General features: G+C 49.3%; 2 protein-coding genes across 8 annotated transcripts; both read right to left on the bottom strand.

Moving 5' to 3' along the window:
- Positions 1-1,002: 1,002 nt before the first annotated feature.
- LOC124993079 (uncharacterized) lies at positions 1,003-9,435 on the bottom strand. Of its 7 annotated transcripts, none has more exons than XM_047564644.1 (5): positions 8,453-8,537; positions 8,296-8,365; positions 7,178-7,339; positions 3,187-3,299; positions 1,003-2,296 (listed from the first exon to the last, which is right to left on the bottom strand). In XM_047564644.1, exons 1-5 carry the CDS (start codon positions 8,488-8,490, stop codon positions 2,287-2,289), a joined length of 393 nt encoding a protein of 130 aa, XP_047420600.1. In that variant the 5' UTR covers positions 8,491-8,537; the 3' UTR covers positions 1,003-2,286. The 7 variants fall into 7 exon arrangements, 5 of the variants coding, with proteins under 5 accessions (XP_047420600.1, XP_047420601.1, XP_047420602.1 ...); XM_047564645.1 differs by lacking the exons at positions 1,003-2,296; positions 3,187-3,299 and adding exons at positions 5,053-5,363; positions 6,395-6,487; XR_007110242.1 differs by lacking the exons at positions 1,003-2,296; positions 3,187-3,299; positions 8,453-8,537 and adding exons at positions 5,053-5,363; positions 9,302-9,435.
- A 3,633-nt stretch (positions 9,436-13,068) lies between these two features.
- On the bottom strand, positions 13,069-18,685 carry Cish (cytokine inducible SH2 containing protein). Its single transcript, XM_047564231.1, has 3 exons — positions 18,357-18,685; positions 14,822-15,042; positions 13,069-14,585 (listed from the first exon to the last, which is right to left on the bottom strand). The coding sequence occupies exons 1-3, from the start codon at positions 18,374-18,376 to the stop codon at positions 14,053-14,055; spliced, it is 774 nt and encodes a 257-aa protein (XP_047420187.1). The 5' UTR covers positions 18,377-18,685; the 3' UTR covers positions 13,069-14,052.
- Positions 18,686-19,732: the final 1,047 nt, after the last annotated feature.

The following is a 19,732-nucleotide window of genomic DNA, read 5'->3' as shown; positions in this document are numbered from 1 at the left end:
GGGTGGGACTCACATACATCCAGACACTGATTCTCAACTAGCAAGTGAGTAAAGAAGGCAAATCCCCATCTCAGTTTTGCCATGTTGGGGGAACATTTCAGGTTCCTAGGCCTGGGAGGTTCAGAGAGGAGGCACTGAGTGGATGTGCCTAAAAACCCTTCTGCAGGTACTCACAGCTCAAGAACTAACCGTAGATCCCTGCTTTCTCTGTGTGCACTGAAATCCACAGCCTCTTCCTCATTCTGCCCAACCCTCCTGCCTCAGCCCCCTAGAGCTGTGGAGCTTATTCCTTCAAACCAAGTTTTGTGGGGAACTCAAATATGTTTTTAAAAAGATAAAAGCAGCATCTTAATAGTATAAATGTATTTTACAAGTTGAAATTCTTTCTCAGCACAAAATCATCAAGGCAAATAGCAATGAACACAAATGTTTGAAGTGGGGGCTGGGATGGGAGTTGCAATCTTACATTAACCTAAGCATCCAGCTTCTTTCAGTGTTTGAAGGACTAAGGGACCCAACTCACAGATAAATTGTTACAAACAGCAGTGCTCTGCAGACCACCTGGCAGTCTCTTTGATTGAAAGGGACAGTAGGAGAATTCTTATTTCAAACTCAACACAAACTCTGTTCCTGAACACAAGAGGAAGATTCTAATGTCTGATAATTTGGTGCTGTACCCATCAGAGTTCTGTGTGTGATTTTTAAAATTGTTTTGTTTTAAGCTGGGCATGTTGCCACACACCAGTAATCCCAGTGACTTGGGAGGCAAGAGTCTCACAAGTTCAAGATCAGCCTCAGCAACTCAGTGAGACTCTCAGGAATTTAATAATACCCTATGTCAAAATAAAAAGTAAAAAAGCAGGGATGTAGCTCAGTGATAAGCACCCCTAGGTTCAATCCCTAGTACCAAAATATAAAAGCAAAATAAAATTGGGTTTTCAGTAGTTACAAATATGAAAGAAAGAAAAAGAGAAAGAAAAAAAAAAAAAAGGAAAGTGAAAGAAGGAACTTATGGGGCGGGGCATCCAGGCCACTCTAATGTAGCCACGTGACTACTCCCTCCTTGAAGCCTGCCCTGACTGCTTCAGCTACCCACAGGGCCTGGAAGTTCCCAGTACCTCCTCTAATCCAGCATCTGTCATAGCAAGTGAATCTAGGCCACAGCTCCCACCTGGCCCCCACACTTGATCCCTGTTCTGGCGCAGGGATGAGAGCCCCAGGCAAGAGACATGGGCTTGGGACTTCCCCAGGCCCTTGATGGTGCCTCTGAGGTGGAAAGATTGGGGAACCCGATGCCCTTGAAAACCTGGAGTTTCTCTGGTTCTGGGTACCTTCATTTCTGAGAACCGGCTGTGCTTTGGAAAGAAAAATGAGAAGTAAAACCCTTTAGGGCCCCAGCATCACCCTGCCACCCCCCATTTCTGTCTTCCTTCCGCTGAGTCATAGCTAAGAGCCCTGTACCTCAGCCTCCCTTGGGCTACCAGAGTGGGGCAGAATTCAGGGTCAGGTGAGGACAACAGCATCTGGGACAAGCTGTCCTTTCTTACCAATATCCTTTGTGAGGGGTCTTGGGTTGTTGAGGGCTCAGGCCACCTCCCCAAGTTTAGGGACGGGGTAACTGAGCCTTCATTTGTCCTGTCTCCCCTTCCATCCCCATCGTTGACCCACAGTCATTTATTAAACACAAACTATAAGTCATCCCCAGGGAGGTGGGATGGACATAGACTCCTGACAGGTTCCTAATGAGTGACTGGGTCCTTGGGATGGTTTTGTCAGGATGAAGAGTCATGAGAGGTATTAGGCTCTGGGGAGGCAAGGTCACATCACACATGCACCATCACAGAGACCCACACACTTCATAGACACTCACATGTACATGCGCATGTGCGTGGCTAACATGGGACCCATGTTTATCATCACAGGTATCCATGAAGGTCCTTTCTGCTAGGATGGGAAGCTCCAGGCTCTGGAAACTAGGGCAGGGCCACATGTGTGTGTATGCATGAGATCACCCTGCCTCAGAGGCCCAGTCAGTGTTTTTGAGTCTTGGGAGCCCATGGAAACTCAAGCATTATACCCCCACATTTCATGGAAAAAAAGGAAGGATGAAGCCCAGAGGGAAACCCATGACTTTCCCAGGGTTACACAGCAACTTGGGGTAGGTCTGGGAGGGGAATGAGCCAGACCTGAGCACCTTATTCAGTTCCCTGACCTTTTGAACTGGAACTTGGCACACCCTGAGGACCACACTCCATCTAATCTTGGGAGATGAGGCTGGTGATGCTCCTAGAAACCCCACTGTGGACAATGTAGGATCTTCTTAAGATTTAATGACAATTCCCAAAATTTCCTACCTTTGCTTGGACTGGTCTGGCAGCCTGGAATTCCCCCTTTCCTTTCCTTTAAAACAATCAGCCTTCCTTATTCTGCTCAAATGCTTCCATCCTCTCAGACAACCTGGACCTTTCCCCTGTTTCTAACCTCCCTCCAGCCTCTGTCCCCTTCACTCCCACAGTTGACCCTATAAAGCGCTAGGCTTGGGGTGAGCATCTTCGAGACTATGGTAATGGCCACTAGAGCCACCCAGGCCAGTCCAGCTTCAGACTTTGCCATTCACACTGAGGTTGGGTCTTGGAGCTAGAAAAAGGACAGTGCCTCCCCCACAGTCACCACCTGTCCTCCAACCTCAATTCCCCACAAGGTCCTGTGTACCTTCCCTCCTAGGCCTGAGCACTGTGCTTAAGGCAAGGATGATCCTGTGGAGATCTCATTTCTCTGTACCCAGAATACTCTTCAATTATGCCTGGTTTTGGTGGGGTGAGAGTGGGGTCTTAGCCTTGGTGAGTGTTACTCTTTCACTAGAGCCCCTAGACAGTTCTCTACTCACTCTTAGAGCTCTTTTCTTCCACTTAGCTTTGGGTGGGGGAAAGAAAGGCTGCTTTTATTCCACAAGGCCCTGAGCCCCATGGTTGATCTGGCTGCTGCCTCTTTCTTCCACGTTACCCCAACCTCTGACTGGAGCTTCAGGCCCTAGAGAGGACCCTACTTATTAACATACCTCATGGATATAGCTTGCTGCTGCCCTGCTTTTTACTATCTCAGGGAATGGTCAGAGTCAATCTGCACACCGGGACAATCAGCTTGTGTCCAGTTGAGGGGCTAATTCAGGCAAGGCCATCAGGACTCACCTGTGTACCTGGCCTAGGGCGCTGGAAAAGATTTGGTGGGTTCAAGGCATGTAGCAGGGCAAAACTCAGTGTCACAGGAGAAGTGTCTCTGAAGAAAGGTCCAAGGAGTTTCTAGAGAGAAGGGGGACCCTGACTCAGGATCAGCAGATTCTTGGCTTATGTGACAGAAAAGAATTTCAGCACATGCCAGTCAGAGGCACAGAGATTTATTACTAATGATTATTACTAAATAATAATAATAATAATATTACTAAATAATAATAATGATTATTACTAAATAAATCTATTATTTGTTATCCAGAAAGATGGCCTAACTTGTTCTTGCTGGTGCCATTGATGTGTGTGGGTTTATCTTATAACAGCTCACCTCCTTGGTTTCCATTATAGATTTGTTATTCATCATTCTTGGATCTCCTATATTGATACTTAACAATTTTATCTTTTCTTTTCTAGTACTTATAGCTTTTATTTATTTTCCTTATTTATAGTTTGGCTAAGACCTTTAATGTAATGTTGAAAAATAGTAATGACTAGAGCATTTGTGCCTTGCTTCTCACTTCCATGGGAATGCCTCTGGCCCCTCCCTATCAAGTGTGCTTGCCATGGATTTTGTTTGGGTAGCCTTTATGTATTTAAAGATGTTGTAGTCTAGTTCTGGATGACTCAGAATTTTCTTTGTTTATTTTGGAAACTTATTCTCATCTTTCATTCATTCAACAAACCTTTAATGAACATTTGCTGATTGCCAGGCCTATACTTGATATGAAAAATTGACAGTCCCTGTACATAAGGAACTATGGCCTAATGGAGAAGAGAAGCAAGTAAACAGGCTCTAAGCTTGTCCATGGGTTGTATGTTTTTTAATCACCATCTGCTGAGCACCGTGTCAGCACTGGAAATGAACAGTATTTGGACAAGGGCCTGTTCACATGGTGCTTACCGTCTGGTGGGGTCCAAGCAGTTCAGTCCCCTTATACTCAGTTCCCACACAGCAGTTGCAACCATCAACTAAAACCTTGTCTAAAGCAGAGGCCAGGTTGGCAAGTAACCAAAAGAAAAGTGCCAAGGAACTAACTCCCTGGAGCAGTTCTAAGCCAATGAAGTGGGAAAGTTGATGGATGTATGCCCCAGCTTCCTCACCCCTTGGTTGAGACAACCCTGAGGTGTTCTCTACTATCTTACAACTGAAGATTGAGTCTCGGTTGCCTAGAGAGGGACCCTACTTATTAACACACCTGCTCTGGCTTCCTTTCCTTCCCTTCTTACTTCCTCTGTCCTTTATGTTAAGAACTCTGAAGACTGAGATTGTATTTGCCTTTTAAGTACTACAAAGTTTCCTAATATATTCTTAAGGATGCTGGCAGAAGATGCAAGACTCCTGGTTCAGAAATATAGAACAGATTACCTCTATTTTCTAAGGCTTTCCTTATAGTAATCACCTTGTAAAGTTTGCTTGGAATAGGGACAGCTGATGCCTCTACTGGCAAGTGTACAGAAATGTGAAACAACCATAGCGAATAGTCTTCCAACATTAAATGGGCATTAATAGATTTCTGGTATGACTCTACTTCCTCCTGTCTTGGAAATAATTCAGGGAAGTCATGTAAAATAAGAGGTTTCCTCACCCAGAACCCATACTGCTATGACTCTAAAGGAGCTCTAAAGGATGCTTAGGGTCACTTTTAATTTAAATATTTGATCCATCTAAGAACTTACAGTGGTGGCATGTATGAGGCAGACCTTTCCCCAAAATTGTTCCAATATCATTTTTTTGGAATTGTACCTGGTCTGTTGCTACTCTCTCCTAATCTTCCTGGGCCCTGTGATTTAGAGTGCATCACAAATATACAAAGGATCAGTTTTCATTAAATTTACTAAAGAACACATAAGCATCACCATCACCAGAACACTCCAGGCTGGCACAGTATGAGGTAAACCCAAACATCCCCTTCATGGTAACACTGTTTAGACCCCAGGGAAATGCAGCAGATTGTGTTGCTTCTGACCGTGTAGCAGACACCACTTTATCCTTCGTGGGGAATTTGATTGTGGACTGAGAAGATTTCTTTCTATGAGAACATTTAATATCACTTAATAAAATTTCAGGTCTGGAGATGTACCACAACACAGAGTACTTGCCTAGCATGCATGAGGTCCTGTGTTCAATCCTCAGTACTGCCAAAAAATAGAAGAAAAAAAATGGAAAAGTTAAGTGAAAAATTATTTTTAAATAATTTCATGTATTTTAAAATTATTTTAGTTTATTTTCACAGCGCTGGGGATTGAATGCAGGGTTGAGCACATTCTGGACAAGTGCTCTGCCATTGAGCTACATTCCCAGCCCTAAATCATTGTAATTTAAAATTTGGTGTCCATTTCTTATAATGTATAGTTTATTTTATCTCACTTTTACTAGATAATTTTGATTATTTAAACATAACTTTGGGGAATCAATTGGAAATACTTTTATTTTTTTATATTTTTTACTTAATTTATATTTTTAAACTTTTTGACAATGATACATTATTTTAATATTGTAAATCATCACTGTCAAAAGAATAGTAATTAGGTGAAACTCTTGATTATAACAACATGATCAATCATTTTACTGGAATAAAGGTGAGAACAATGTTTGACAGAATAAATATGAAATACTTTATGAATGAGGCATGTCTCTATTCAGTTATACCTCAAGCCTATCACTGAACACCTAGACATGAGTAGTAATCATTAAGTTCAATCATCTTTCATATTTGCTGACTTTCAGATATATAAAAACCATAAATGTACAGATTTTTTTATTGCTATGAAAGTTTATTTGTTGAATAGAAAGATAGAACATATTAGCGGTTTATGTTTGATTTGATTTATGATTTTTAGAATATTTATATTCTGGTACGAGAACCTTCATTTGTCCTTTTTTCAGAGCACCACAAACATCAGAGTGTGTGCTCCAGTGGGAAGAGAAAGCTAATGTGTCCACAGGTACTTCTTACTACAATAGAAAACACAGGAAGTGCCCTTGGGACTCATGTCTACCTGGGCTCATGGTGAAGGGAGAGCTGGAGGAGTGGGATGACTCAGAGAGAATACCCCAAGGAGAAGTAAAATCAAGTCTACAATTTACTCCTTATGATGATATCATAAGGTAAGTTATAATATTGCCCCTACTTTATAGAGGGTGAAACTGATTTTCCAAAGCTTACCTGACTTTGGAACCACCTGTAGCTGGACACAGGCATTCCTTGAAAACCTAGAAGATGCCACCTAGCAGCTCTGCCACTCAGGTTGGGTGGGTCCTAGGTTAAATTCTTCCATCAGGCTCTTTATGGCCAAGGCCATCTTGACTAGATCAGACAACTGAGGCTCTTAAGTGGCAGAGAATGAAGCATTCCCATCCTCTGCCAGTTGGTCCACGTAGCCTCAGAAAACCAGCTGCTTCAAAGTTTGAGCACTGTGATGAATTGTGTCCCTACACTGTCTCCACTGCCTTCCTACATGGATCGGAGGAACTCTGTCACAGCCCCACCTCACAACTGCTTCCTGGACACTTAACCAACCTTCAGCCCCAGGACCGACTTCTGGAGAATGATCTGCCACCCTCTTTTCTGTGACATGGAGGTAGGTGGACATCAAGCTTGGAGCTGTGCTCAGGGAGGGCCAAAGAGTAACTTGAGGATGTGAATGGAGAAGCAAGTCCCTGCTCACGCCTCCATCTAGCTCTGACCATGTGATGTTCTCCATTCTGAAGGCAAACAGGTCCTGAGTAGTTAAAAGGTTGCTCCAGAGTATCCTATTCACAGAGGGGGCCCTTACTTTCCCTTTTTGCTGACCATGACTTGCAACTCCAGCCCCTTCAACCAGGTTTCAAGGCCCCTCTCTGACAGTGCTGACCCTGGGATTCTGCCTGGACCCCAACCCATCCCAGACCTGGGCCACACACTTCACAATCTTCCCCAGAGCCAAGCCTGGCCTCAGTGCCCACTTACTTGCAGCCTCTTCCCTCCATCCTCCAGGTGGGAAACTAAGACTCCAGCAGCATGGGTGCGTGCCCAAGGATGCACAACTGGATACTGGTACCAGGAGGACTCTGGGTGGCTTGGTTTTGGTGCTGAAGCTGGAGCTTTTACCCCCTCCTGTGGGATAGAGATCTGAGGGAAGGGACAAGATTGGCCTGACAGAGAGACTGGAACTTGGGGCTCTCTGCCCACTAGCACAGGAGGATCAGTGAGCAGGCCCTGGCACTGCTGTCCATACCTTACTTTCCTGCCTACTCTCCCCTAGCCCCTCTAACCTCCAGCTGCTCACCAACCTGGGCAATACAATTATGCCCTTTCACCTGTGTCCCCACACCCACACACTGACCCTTACTGGCACATATGCCGTCTTTTTCTCCTACCTACTTCCATTACTGGGTTTTCCACTGTGTTCCAGACTGAACACTGAGTACCACAGAGGCCCCAAAGACCTGAGTCTTCCTGGAAAGGCCCTTAAAATGGCCCAGCACCCCCAGCACTGGGAAGGGGGAGGCTAAGGAGGCACTTGCAATCAGGAAGGGCTTCCTGGAGATAGGGTCCCAAGCAGAAGTCTCAGCACACTATCCCCACCACTCCACCCCAGATCACTGGTTGTCTTCTGAGCTTTCTCCCTGGAATGGTCAGCAGGTTCCAGGAAGCGTCCCCTCACCCTGCAGTACTGGTTCCAAGAACTACAGCTCCTGGCAGCATTTCTTGGGATTCTTTCCTAGAACCCAGGCCTCAACCCTCCCAAGCTGTCTGGAGGTCTCATAGGGCAGTCAGAGGGGCATGTGGGAGGCCTTTAAAGGGAGGACATTCCATGGTCAGGCATGGGGAGGTCGGTCCAGGCTGTCAGTCAGGAGCAGGTGGCCACACTGAGGTGGGGAGAGGTTAGTGAAGTGAAGGTGCCTTGACTCCCAGTCCATCATGAAGATCAAGCCTATGAGGTCTCTCTCTATGTAAAGGAAGCTTGCTCCCCGGGTCCAGAACTTCTGCCAGCTTGCTATATTCCACCCTTCACTCTCCACCTCCCCACCCCACTAGCCTGGTACCCAGCCTCCCATCCCATAGAGAATTGGCCCAGGACTTACCCTGGCCTCAGAATAAACCTTCGTCAGATAACCTTCAGAGAGACAGTACAGGGGACAGTCGTGGCAGGTTCTGAACAAGGAAGGAAGATGAGACACTCAGTCTTGGGGCCCTTGGAAGGACATGATACCTGTATTACTAATCCTGTTAGAGTTTCACCTTGCCAGCTTAAAACTGAATAAATCATCCCACCCCATACCCCCTAGCAAGTTGGGCTGGGTGAGTGGGGTCAGGGAGTGACAGGCCTTGGTGAGTGGGCAAGGACAGGGCCCAAATTTCCTCAAGGTCACTGGGCCTCCCCTCTAGGGCGTGTCCTCCACCCCCACCACCGCTGAGCTGGCACCAGGCCCGCCTACCCGCCTGGGACCTGCCAGATCACGTTGAGCAACCAGTTCCTGAGAAGCGTTGAAGGCTGTTTGGTTTAAAATTAACTCCCCCTCCACCCGCCCCTCCCGCCCTCCTCTGAGTTCTTGGAAGAGGCGCTCTGCTCTTCCTGGGAAGAGGCCTCCAGCCACAGCTGCTGCGATTCTGGCGAAAACACCTCACCCAGGGTGGGGGCAGGGATGCCCATACCAGGCTTTCTCTTCCTCGCACAAGGCACCCCCAGGTACCTGCTGAGACCCAGAAGAGAAAAGGGGTGATGGTATCAAGGCGATGGGAGTGGGTGCTATTTCCCCCAAAGTCCACAGCTCCCAACCAGACACTGGCTGGCTCCTAGTTAAGAAATACAGGGGCTGTGGAGACCCAGCCTAGTCACCTCTAGGGCAAGAGAGAGAGCAAACTGATCCCAGAGACAGCAAACCCAGGACCTGGGTTATATATGGCTCAGAGAGATAAAACAATCTGCCCAGGATCACCCAGCTTTGCCTGCCTAAGCTCAGCCTGCCCTCTAGACGCCTGACTGACGACACTGATCTGGCAGAGATGCCCAGGGACACACCCCACAGGCACCCGCACACTAGGGTTAGTGGGCTCTGCTGAGGAGTTCCCTTCTTGTAGTTCACCTACCCTTCTCAGACTGCCTTGGGTGACCTGGATAAGCCTTCACTTTCCCTTGTCTCTTTGAGCTCCATGTCTGAGCATGAGGAGAAAATTTCCTGAGGACCTACTCTCCTGGCAGCTCCTCCTACCACAGCTGTCTGTCCACCGGAAAGAGCTGAGGAAAACAAAGGAATGTTGGCCAAGTGGAAAGGTCAACACACACACACACACACACACACACACACACACACACACACACGATGTGCTCAGAGGTGGGGCTGGTGGAGATGGGGAACAGTAAAATGCTTCCCTGGAGCAGGTTGAGAGCTGAGAGGCACTTTAAGAACACAACCTTTGCCTAACAACCTGGACTCTGAGTGAAATCCATACTTCAGGTGGAGGAAAGGCCCAGCTCTACTGACAGGAAGAGTTGGGACTGGCTCATGGGTGCTGGGTGTGGGGGAGAATCCCTGGAGCAGGTTTGTGCCCCTAAAGAGCATTTTCTGGAAACTACAGTCCCTTCAGCCACACCATCAGGGCATCTTTGGTGGGACTGTGGGTAGCACAGTCCTGGAAGGCTCCCTGGAGGAGTCATCACAGTCCCAACTTTCTTCAGCCTTCAGGGGCCCTACCTGCTTCAACCAGGCCTGGGTCATGGAAATGACTACCTTTCCACTAAGTATACAGCTTTGGCCTCCTACTACCCTGCACTTGCTATATCTCCTTGAGCTCATAGATGAGTGTGTCAGCTCCTATTTATTCCACTTACCCGCAAAGCCAGGCCCAGCAGTTCTTCTCTACCCTCTGATCTGCAGTCTGGTCAGAATTAAACCTCGAGGGACCGTCTCCTTTTGAGTCTCAGACATAGAAGTCCTAGCCTATTGCCCTGAGACCATTGTATTGACCCCCTAGTTGGTTGGTTGTATGGCCCCACTGGGTCGGGGAGAGGTAGGGAGGTTGTTGAATTTCCAGTGAAGCTCAAGTCTGCTTTAGATTAAAACTAGTCTAACAGGTTGGTGTGAAAGGGCTGCTGAGACCTGCGCAGGCTCAACTTCTCCTGGAAGAAGACCTTTATGAGTTCCTCAGGGTTGGATGCCCTATGCACAGACCCCAAATCTTCCTGCATTCTTGGTCAGGTCTTATTTCGGGTCCTAGCCCTCTGCTTCCTTCACTTCAGTGTGGTCAGCCATATAGTGTGGGAGGGTTCCCATTTGAGAGCAGAATCAGCCATGGCCCCAGCCCCATTCAGACATGTGTCCAATGTTGGCCTGGCAAGATCTGCTCAGTCAACAGATTATCTTTGTTTATATATATATATATATATATATATATATATATATATATATTTTTTTTTTTTTTTTTTTTTTTGAGACAGGTCTTGCTATGTTGCCCAGGTTGATCTTGAACTCCTGGACTCAAGTCTACCTCAGCCTCCCAAGTAGTTGGGACTATAGGCATGGGCCACTGGGGTCAGCTTTAGTCAGCAGATTAAAAGCCTGGCCTGAGTGCAGGGTCCCAGTCATTCCAGGAATTCTGGGTCACTTGGAGATCCTAGGTAACTGACCAGCATACTAGCTATATGCTGGCCAGTTAAACCTTACAGACAAGAAATACCTGGAACAGCTTACCAGCATCTCTGTCTCAAAATCATTCCAGAGCGAGACTTGTGAATCCATGGAGAGACACTACACAGGATCAATCTCTAAACTCACATTCTCTGGAATTCAGCCCCCAGCCTACCCACTTCCAGAAAGCCCTCATGAGCATTACCACCCCTCTGATTATCCTCCAAATCTTGGGGGTCCTGAGGATTTAGACAACCAGTCCTTGAAGGCAGAACAAAGCAGTCATACAAACAAGGTCTGGAGTTAGGGTGTGAACCTGGTCTGCCTCTCATGAGCTGTGTAACCCTGAGCAAGCCATCATTCCTCTCTGAACTTCACCTCTTCAGCTTTAAGTGGGGACAATCTCTGCTGATGTGCAGATTTGCAGTGAGAACTTAATGGGGCATGAACGCTGCCCAGAGTCACAAAAATTGCCATCATTACCTCCTCCTGCTTCCCATCATACCTAACCCCTCCAATCTCATATTTCTTAACTTTCCTTCAGGTCTCTTGCCTCTAGGCCCTAATGGGTCCATCTCCACCTAACTGTACATCTCTTAGAAATGTGTGATGCAGGGGACTGCTGCCTGCTAGACTCTGAAGAGGTGCTCTGCCACACTAGAATAAAATCACATGCCTCCTCTGCCCTGCCCACACCATTCTGGGCTCCAGGTTTGTTTTCTGCCTCAGTCATTGTACTGGTGTGTCCCTCTTGGTGACATCCTTCCTCAAGCTGTCTGCATGACTAGTTTCCTGCTCTTGCTCAGGCATCCAGGTTTATTTCCACCCTGTTCAGCACTTTCCCGACCCTCTCAGCTGCAGGGGTATTCCCATACCCAAAGTCACTTCTGCCCTGCCCTCTGCTCTTTTCTTTATACTCTCAAAAACTTGTCCTGTGTGCCCATTTGTTCATTTGTTTACTACCTCTCTTGCACTAGCCATGAGCCCCATGGGGATGGGGACCATGTCTATCTTGTTCCCTGCTGTGTCCCCAGGGCCTAGATAGAGCCTGACCTAGTTGGTGCTGAAGAGCACATGTGCTGGTGAAGGACTTAATAGGTAAAGGGTTACATCAGTTATTGTTTGCATACTGTGCAGGGGTTCTCATATACCCATCAGTTGGCTAGTCTCTTTCTTCCCAGCTAGTGCCAGCTAGTGCCATTTTACTAGACTGGGTCACCCAGGGTGATTGCATTAACCAGAAGATTTCCAGCAATCTGTTAGGCTGTTAGGACCTTTACTGTCCCTGTGCCAGGCAGACATGGCAACTCTTCCTGGTAGGGAAACAAAATATCAAATCAGTAAAAATGTTGGGAGTTTGAAGTAGCAGTTCCTCCCCAGGAGACAGTTGGACCCTGGCTTGAGCTGAAGTAAAGGGTAAAGCAGACAGGATCCCACTGGTGAGGTCAATGGCTACAGAGCTCTCAGCAGACAGAGACAGGGCATCAAAACCAGTGTCCAAAGGTGATTTCTCAGATGCCACCATCCCAGCCACCTGTCCTCCCCAATTTCATGTAGCAGTCTGCATGATGCAGACTGCAGATGGACAGTTAGCATGAGCTGTGTTCTGTGACCCACTTGCCTCGGCAAGCCCTCTTCCTCCTATCTGTTACTTATTTGGACCCCATTCCCAGGGTTGTGGTGAGTCATGCCTCAGTATCTTTCAGTCACTGCCACCTTCTCCCTGCAAGGACTGGTCCTGAATGCTGACTGTTGGCTCCTTCTCAAGTCACTGCCCCCAGGAACAGGTCATAGTACCCTCCCCACTGGTACTCTCCACTTGCATTACATATCTGTTTACATACCTCTCAGGCCTCTGTTCCTCTGACATCCCCATCCCCCATCCCCACAACCCAGCAGTGGACTGGTAGTGACCCTACAGGCAGACCAATGGGACTTCATGTCCTGTTTCCCATTTTCCAAGGGGAACAAGGAGGAATGAGATGAGAACGTCTGTTTACCTCTTCCACCCCGTCAGTGAGTCCCCTAGTAGAGACTGTTCAGCCATGAAAGATCTCTGGCCTCTGCTAGCCCAAATGTGAAATGGGAGAACATGATAAAAGGACCAAAAGAGAACAAACTCTGAGTAGAACTCAAGAGGTCCCACTGAGGGCTCCATAAATGAAAGGTATAATTTTATTGTCATTATAGAAAAATCAGTGGAAGAAAAAAGACTACCACACTGGGTTGTGTGTTACAATAATCATTTTATAAAGTCTTATCAGATATGTATTTCTCCCCCTCTCTCCTGTGCAGGCACCTTCCTGGGCAGGAAACCGACCCAGCAGAGTTGTAGCTGCAGCCCTTGAACCAGCACCCTCTTCCTGCACAGCTTGTGCACTCTGAGGACTTGTGCCACAGAGAGGGCAGCTCTGTGTGGCCACGATTTCTGCCGTGCAAGAAGGTGCTGGGGACTGAGGCTCCTGGTTTCCATTTTCTTGTCTGTTCACTCCCCCTCCCAAAACAGGGCTGGGACAGAAAGAGTGGCCACATTCACAGGTAGGGTGGGTCAGTTGCCAGGACATCCAGGACTGCCTTGGTTCCAGCCACACATCTCAGGATGGGGCTCTCCACAAGGAAGAACCAGAGAAGCTAGAACACAGCTGGGGTCTCTGGCCAACCAGGGCTCAGAGCAAAGAGGTGGGGTCCCTCGCTTCTGAGACCAACCCCCCAGGGGAATAAATAAATAAATAGTATATAACTGTGCAGTTCCCCAATCTAGCCTGCTCCCCCACAAGGGGGCTGTCCACCATCAACCTCAGTTCCTCTAGCCACCATCCTCCCAGAAACAGGCTGGCTAGAGGTAGGGGCCTGCCCCACCCTGCAGATTGAAAAACCAGAGCTGGGAAAGTCTACATAGTTCAGGTGATTGGGGCCAGTGAGTGGAGATCTGGGCCCAGCCCACAGGGTGAGACAAGGTCCTGCCTGTCTCTCTCTTCTCTGATACATGGCTCACCACAGTGGAACCACATGGGACCTGAAAGTGCTGAGCTTTGAGTTGTGTGACAACTCCCCCCTCCCCCTTCTTTGCTCTTGTTGGTTCTTCCTGGTCCAGCTGCCAGATGCATGCAGGCACCAGGATGGCTGGAGGGATAGCAGGAGCCCAAGTCCAGCTGGGGCCTGTGTCACCTCCAGGATGTGGCTGCTTGAGGCTGGGCAGGATACCCAGGCTAGTCACAGCTGGAAGGGGTACTGTCGGAGGTAGTCAGCCATGCGCCGGGGCAGTGGCAGGCAGTCCACATCAGCCACCAGACGGTTGATGACAAGGCGGCACAGGTGCTGTAGGCTTCGGGCACTGCTCCTGCGCACAAAGGGCTGCACCAGTTTTAGGTGCACAGCAGTAGCCATAGGGACAGGTAGTGCTGGATCACTAGGTGCATCTTCCTTAGGCATAGGTAGGGCTGGGGTGGGAACAGGATCAGGGTTGTCACTTCGGGTGTCAGCAGCACAGGAGGCCACATAGTGCTGTACAAGGCTGACCACATCCGGGAAGGCCAGGATGCGAGGCCTGGACAAGCAGTTAGAGTCCAGACGGAAGCTGGAGTCGGCATACTCGATGCGCACGTTGGTGGGACCGCGAGTGGTTTTGACTGATAGTGTGAACAGGTAGCTGGGATGGGTACTGTCTCGTACTAGGAATGTACCCTCTGGCATCTTCTGCAGGTGTTGCCGGGCCTCACTGGCTGTAATAGAACCCCAATACCAGCCTAGGAAAATGGAATGGGGGCAAGGGACTGGTCACAATGGAAATCAGCTGAAGGTACTAATCCAGGACAGATCAGGACTGTGCCTCCCTCTTCACACTTCCAGAAGAAGGCTATACTTCTCCCATCAGACTCTCTGGGGCAGGGCCATTCCTCCCAAATCACACTCAACAGGCAGAGAGCTAAGCTCCCCCTACCAGACTTCCCAGGACAAGCCTCGCTTTTCCTCTCAGACTCACCAGATTCTCGAAGGTAGGAGAAAGTCTTGGCTATGCACAGCAGATCCTCCTCAGGATCCAGAACCTTTGGCTCACCCTCTGGCTGGATGGGGGTCTCTTCTGCCACCTCCTCCAGGAAGGCCCCAGCAGGTAAGGGTTGCATGGCTGGCTCAGGCAGCTCTAGGGACTGGGCCCACAGGGGCCGCTGCCTGATCTGCTCCACAGCCCGCAAAGGACAAGATCTAGAAGGGGGTGGATGGACAGTGAGTGGAAGCCCCATGCTTCCCCCATTTATAGAGAAGTCCCATTGATTTCTTCCCCAATGGACAGACTTCTTTTTTCTTCTTCTTCTTCTTCTTTTTATTGGTATTACTAGCTGGGGATCAAACCCAGGATCTACACGTTAGGCAAGAGCTCTACCACTAAGCTACATCCCTAGCATTGTAGATCCCTCTTTTGAAAATTCATTTCCACTCCTCTGCATTTATTAAATATGAATTTATCTACTCTATATCAACCCAAACCACAAATAATTCCCTATAAGAATTCCTAGCATTCCCATCACAGTGATAGTAACCAGTGCAAAGTAGCCTCATATTTGTGCCCTTTTGGCTGAAGTAGGCTGATTAAGTGGCACTGATCCTGGTTGAGCCATAGGATGGAACTGCACTGGGTCCTTCAGGGAGGTCCCAAGATTACAATAAGAAGCTTGCAGTCACATGATACCTGCTTACCAATAAGAGCATCTGTCAGTAGGGGCTCGGTCTACACTGGCTAGGACGTCAAGGTTGAAACATTCCCTTACCTTTATAGGTCAGACTGCCATCCTGGCTTATTCCTCCCAGTTAAAGGTTGTGGGTAGATGGTAGCCTCTAAAGGTACTGGCAAGTCTCACCTCCCGTAATATGAACTCATATCAAAGAGCAGGGTACTCAACCTACATTCCATGTCACACCCTGGCAAGCCAACCCTATTAAGCTCTATGGTCTTATGCACAGCTTGCTCCTTCCTTGATGGGCTTTAGCTTCTTCTTCCCCCAGTGAGTGGTTCATCAGACAAAACACTGAAGGATTGGGGCAACATCATAGCCTTAGATGGTTGGGGTTAGGAGAACTGAACAGGCCAAAATCTGAGCAGCAGCTTCCTACTAGGGAAAGTCCACTCAGCATGGTGATCCTAGGGCTTCTTCCCTGAGAGTGGGACAGGGAATGATCCTCCTTCCTGAAGAAGGGACAGCTGGTCCTCCCTCACTCCTAACAAAATACACCTCTAGGCCTCAGTTCTGGGTCTAGTCCCCAGCTGGGCCTCAGGACCCACAGATTATAAAATCATGATCCCACTGGGCACAGTGGTGCATGCCTGTAATCCTAGCAGATTAGGAGGCTGAGACAGGAGGATTGTGAGTTTAAAGCCAGCCTCAGCAACTTAGCGAGGTGCTAAGTAACTCAGCAAGACTCTGTCTCTAAATAAAATATTATTTAAAAGGACTGGGGATGTGGCTCAGTGGTTAAGCCCCTGGGTTCAATCCTTGGAACCAAAACAATAACCAAAACCAAAACAAACAAAAAACATGGTCCCTGCCCACCTGACTGGGGAAGCCACAAAAGTGCAGGGTGTCATGGAAGAGTCAAGGTCTGCCTGTTCCTGAACTTAGTTTGCCAGGTCAAAGGCAGGAGTTGGAGAAAGGCACTATAGGCAGAGACAGCAGCCTGGGCATACAATGCTAGGTACTGCTTATAAGGTGGGAAGAGGTAGACAGGAACTGGTGGCAGAAGGTAGGTAGAGAAGTGTAGGTGGTCCTTAGAAGGCCACGGCCCTATGACCACTTATGAGGAAAAGGCCCACACAACTCTTTCATATTACAGCCTGCCAAGTATTTTTCCACACCTTTCCTGGTTGCATTGTAGGAGCTCTTGAATCCCCTAGGTGAGCTGGAATCCCTCTTGGTGAGCTGGAGGCAGAATTTTCAGGTGATCTGACTGCTTGGGCCCAGAGTTTGGCTCAGAAACCTTCTTGAAGTATGGTAGGCAGTTAGCTGGTCATTCCAATCTTTGGGGGTGGTCATGACCAGAAGGCTTAGCGGGGCCTCAGCACAGGTCCCATGTATGGGTGTGGGCACCTCTGAAGCTGGTGTAGTGTTGGATTATAGAATAGTTGTGTTGATCTTCACGGGATTCTGGTGAGTGACTACATATCTGGGCAGGGGTGTGTCCATGACTGTGTCACCATCACAGTGGGGGCGGGACTGGTGTGTGCCAGGTACGTGTGTGTGCCTGCCTTGGAGCCCAGCCAGTAAATCCTGCCTGGGGACACATGCCAGTGGGGTGAACTAAGCCTAGTGGGGGTCCCTCACCAAAGCTGCAGTTTGGAATCCCTGCCCTCTACCCTGGAGGGGCACCAGCTTTTTTGTAGCCATATGTGTGTATCTGATAAAGACCTTGCTCCCCAACACTGTCCCTGAGGTTACAAGGGGCACTCAGGTGGTTCAAAGTGAAAGAGGTTGTGGTTTCCAGAACAGGGGGAGGACTCCCAAGGAGGAAGGCAGTGTGTGTGTGTGGGGGGGGTCGGTGGGGGGTAGGTACAGGAGTCCCAAAATTCAGAGGAGGAAGGAACATGCTGGAGACTGTAACAAAGAGTAGTCTTCTCAGAACCTCCATGTCCTCTTCGCTGAACCAAAGATTGCTTAGAACAAGAGGTACCCACTATCCACTATTCCTTATTTGGCATCATGCCAGTTCTGATAGCACCTGCCACCGGGCCACACAGCTTTCCCTGGGTATAGAATACCCACTTATACCTCCTTCCTTTTCCTTGGAGCTTCCTAAGCTCCTTTCAGATCAGTAGAAAGCACCAGACCTTTGACTGAAGAGGATGCTGAGGCCCAGGGTGAGGGTGAGCAGATGTGCCCAGAATGCTCAGCTGAGGTCAAGACTGTCTTATCAGTACTCTACCTGCACCACTGTTCTTCACTCCATGTCTCAGGGAAACTTGGAGAAGGTAGGCAGGAGCCAAGGTTCTTAACATACTGAAATCCAGTTCAGTGGGTAAAGCAATTTTGGGGATGCTCCATGAGCTCCTGGTTATTAGGTGCCAGTATAGGGAGAGAGAACTGGCTTCCCAAGTAGAGCCTAATTGTTAGCCTGGGGTAGGGGAATGGACACTTGGACAAAGAGGGTCAAGGGGCTGGGCCAAGGTCACCAGTAGACAGGGCAGCCGGCAGGCTAGGGTAGAGTGCTCTGAGCCCAGAAAGAGGTCTGGGCACTACAGTGAGCCACATCTTGGGGGGACGACTTTATGTCGGCGTCCATCTGCTCCCAGAGGAAGCCCGCCCTTGGTTCCTCCCATTGTCGGTCGGCCCTTAGTTTCCCTACATAGTGAGCCTGTGCGTGGAGTGCGGGGTAGTTCACAGTCCCAAGCAGCGTAGCACCCTAGAGGTCGTTCCGCACTCGGTCCCCTCAAGCTCATCAAACCCTCCCAAAGCCGGGCCGGTAGCATCAGGCCTGCCCTATCCCGTGCGCCCCTCACGGAGGCTGGGCGGGGACAGAGTTGTGCTTACCCCTGAACGCAAAGGACCATGTCCTGGAGGGCAGCAGCTTCGGTGTGGGGGCCCGATAGGAAGGCGGCAAAAGGGAGCCAGTGGATCAGGAGCGCGCGCAGGTCAGGGTCCCAGGGCTTATGGGCGGCAGGCACACACTGAGAGGTGGCAGAGCGGGCCGCCAAAGAGGGCGAGAGGGGCGGGCCGGGAGAGCGGGGCGGGGCAAGCCACCTCCTAATCTTTTGTCCCGCGCGTCCCAGCCCTTCCGGGAAGCGGCGTCTTCCTAGAACCGCAGGCTGTGCCGTGGGGCGGGGGGAGGGCCGCAGGGTCTAGCGCCGAGGTACAGGCACCGGCGTCTGGGGCCTTGGGCCCTGAAAGGAAACACCTTTGACAGATTTCCAAGAACTTTCCAGGAAAACGGGGCGGGGCTCCGCGAGCCGACCAATCGAGAAGTAGGAGGCGGGACCGAGTGGCTGGGAGGGCCAATTGCAGGGCGTGGATCCAGAACTGACGTGTAGGGCCAGGCGGGACCGAGAGACCAGTAGGCGAAGACCTGGTTAGAGGAGGTTAAAGGAGGGGCGGGGGCTTCTGCAACTCGATCCTAGATTGCCTTCGGCATTCCATTCCACTGGGGATGGGCACGCTTATCTCACCATCAAACCAGTGCCAGCGAGGGGACGAGTTCCTGGACCTGTACTCCTTGCTAGCCGGTTCTCCAAGGCGGTCTGTTGGGAAGTAAAAAGGCTCCCAATTGGGTCATTCCTGGACCCCGGCATTCTGTGTGGGGTTACCGGGAGGTGGATGGCATGGGGGCGGGGTCTGGGAAGAAGACGTAAGGAAAGGAGCTGGGTGCAGAGAGCGGCTCCAGAACTGAGTAGGTGGGCTGAGATAGAGCCTGCGTCTCCCACAACCAAAAGGATCCAAGCAAGAACGTTTCCTTTCAAAGAGTGGGAGAGAAGGCATATAGCCGGACCATTCAGTGTTGGCCCTGTGCTTGGCCTCTGGTGGGCCCCATCAATCGGGGAAGTGACAGTCAACTTGAGGTATTCAGGGACAGTCAGCCCCCAGATGGTCCGGTCTGTGGTTCGGTGAGCCCTCCAAAAATATTTGGAGAGAGTCCTGGACTTCCAAACATGGATGATTTGGAGTGGGGTGATAGAGGTGGGGGGCAGAGCAGTAACAGCAGCCCCATCTACATGAAATACTTTCTACATTTGATCCTCATCATTTGGTATTGTCCCCATTCTGCAGATGAGAAAATAGAGCCCCAGACAATGAAGTGCCTTCGTAGGAAATAGCAGGGCCACAGTTTGATTCCAAATCTTAATCAGAAGCCCGTGCTCCTGACTCGTCCAATCCTCACATTTTTCTATTCCTTAGACACACCAGGGAATTTA

The sequence above is a fragment of the Sciurus carolinensis genome, chromosome 9, assembly GCF_902686445.1.
Source record: "Sciurus carolinensis chromosome 9, mSciCar1.2, whole genome shotgun sequence".
NCBI lineage: Eukaryota > Metazoa > Chordata > Mammalia > Rodentia > Sciuridae > Sciurus > Sciurus carolinensis.
This window is presented reverse-complemented; position numbering and strand designations above follow the sequence as displayed.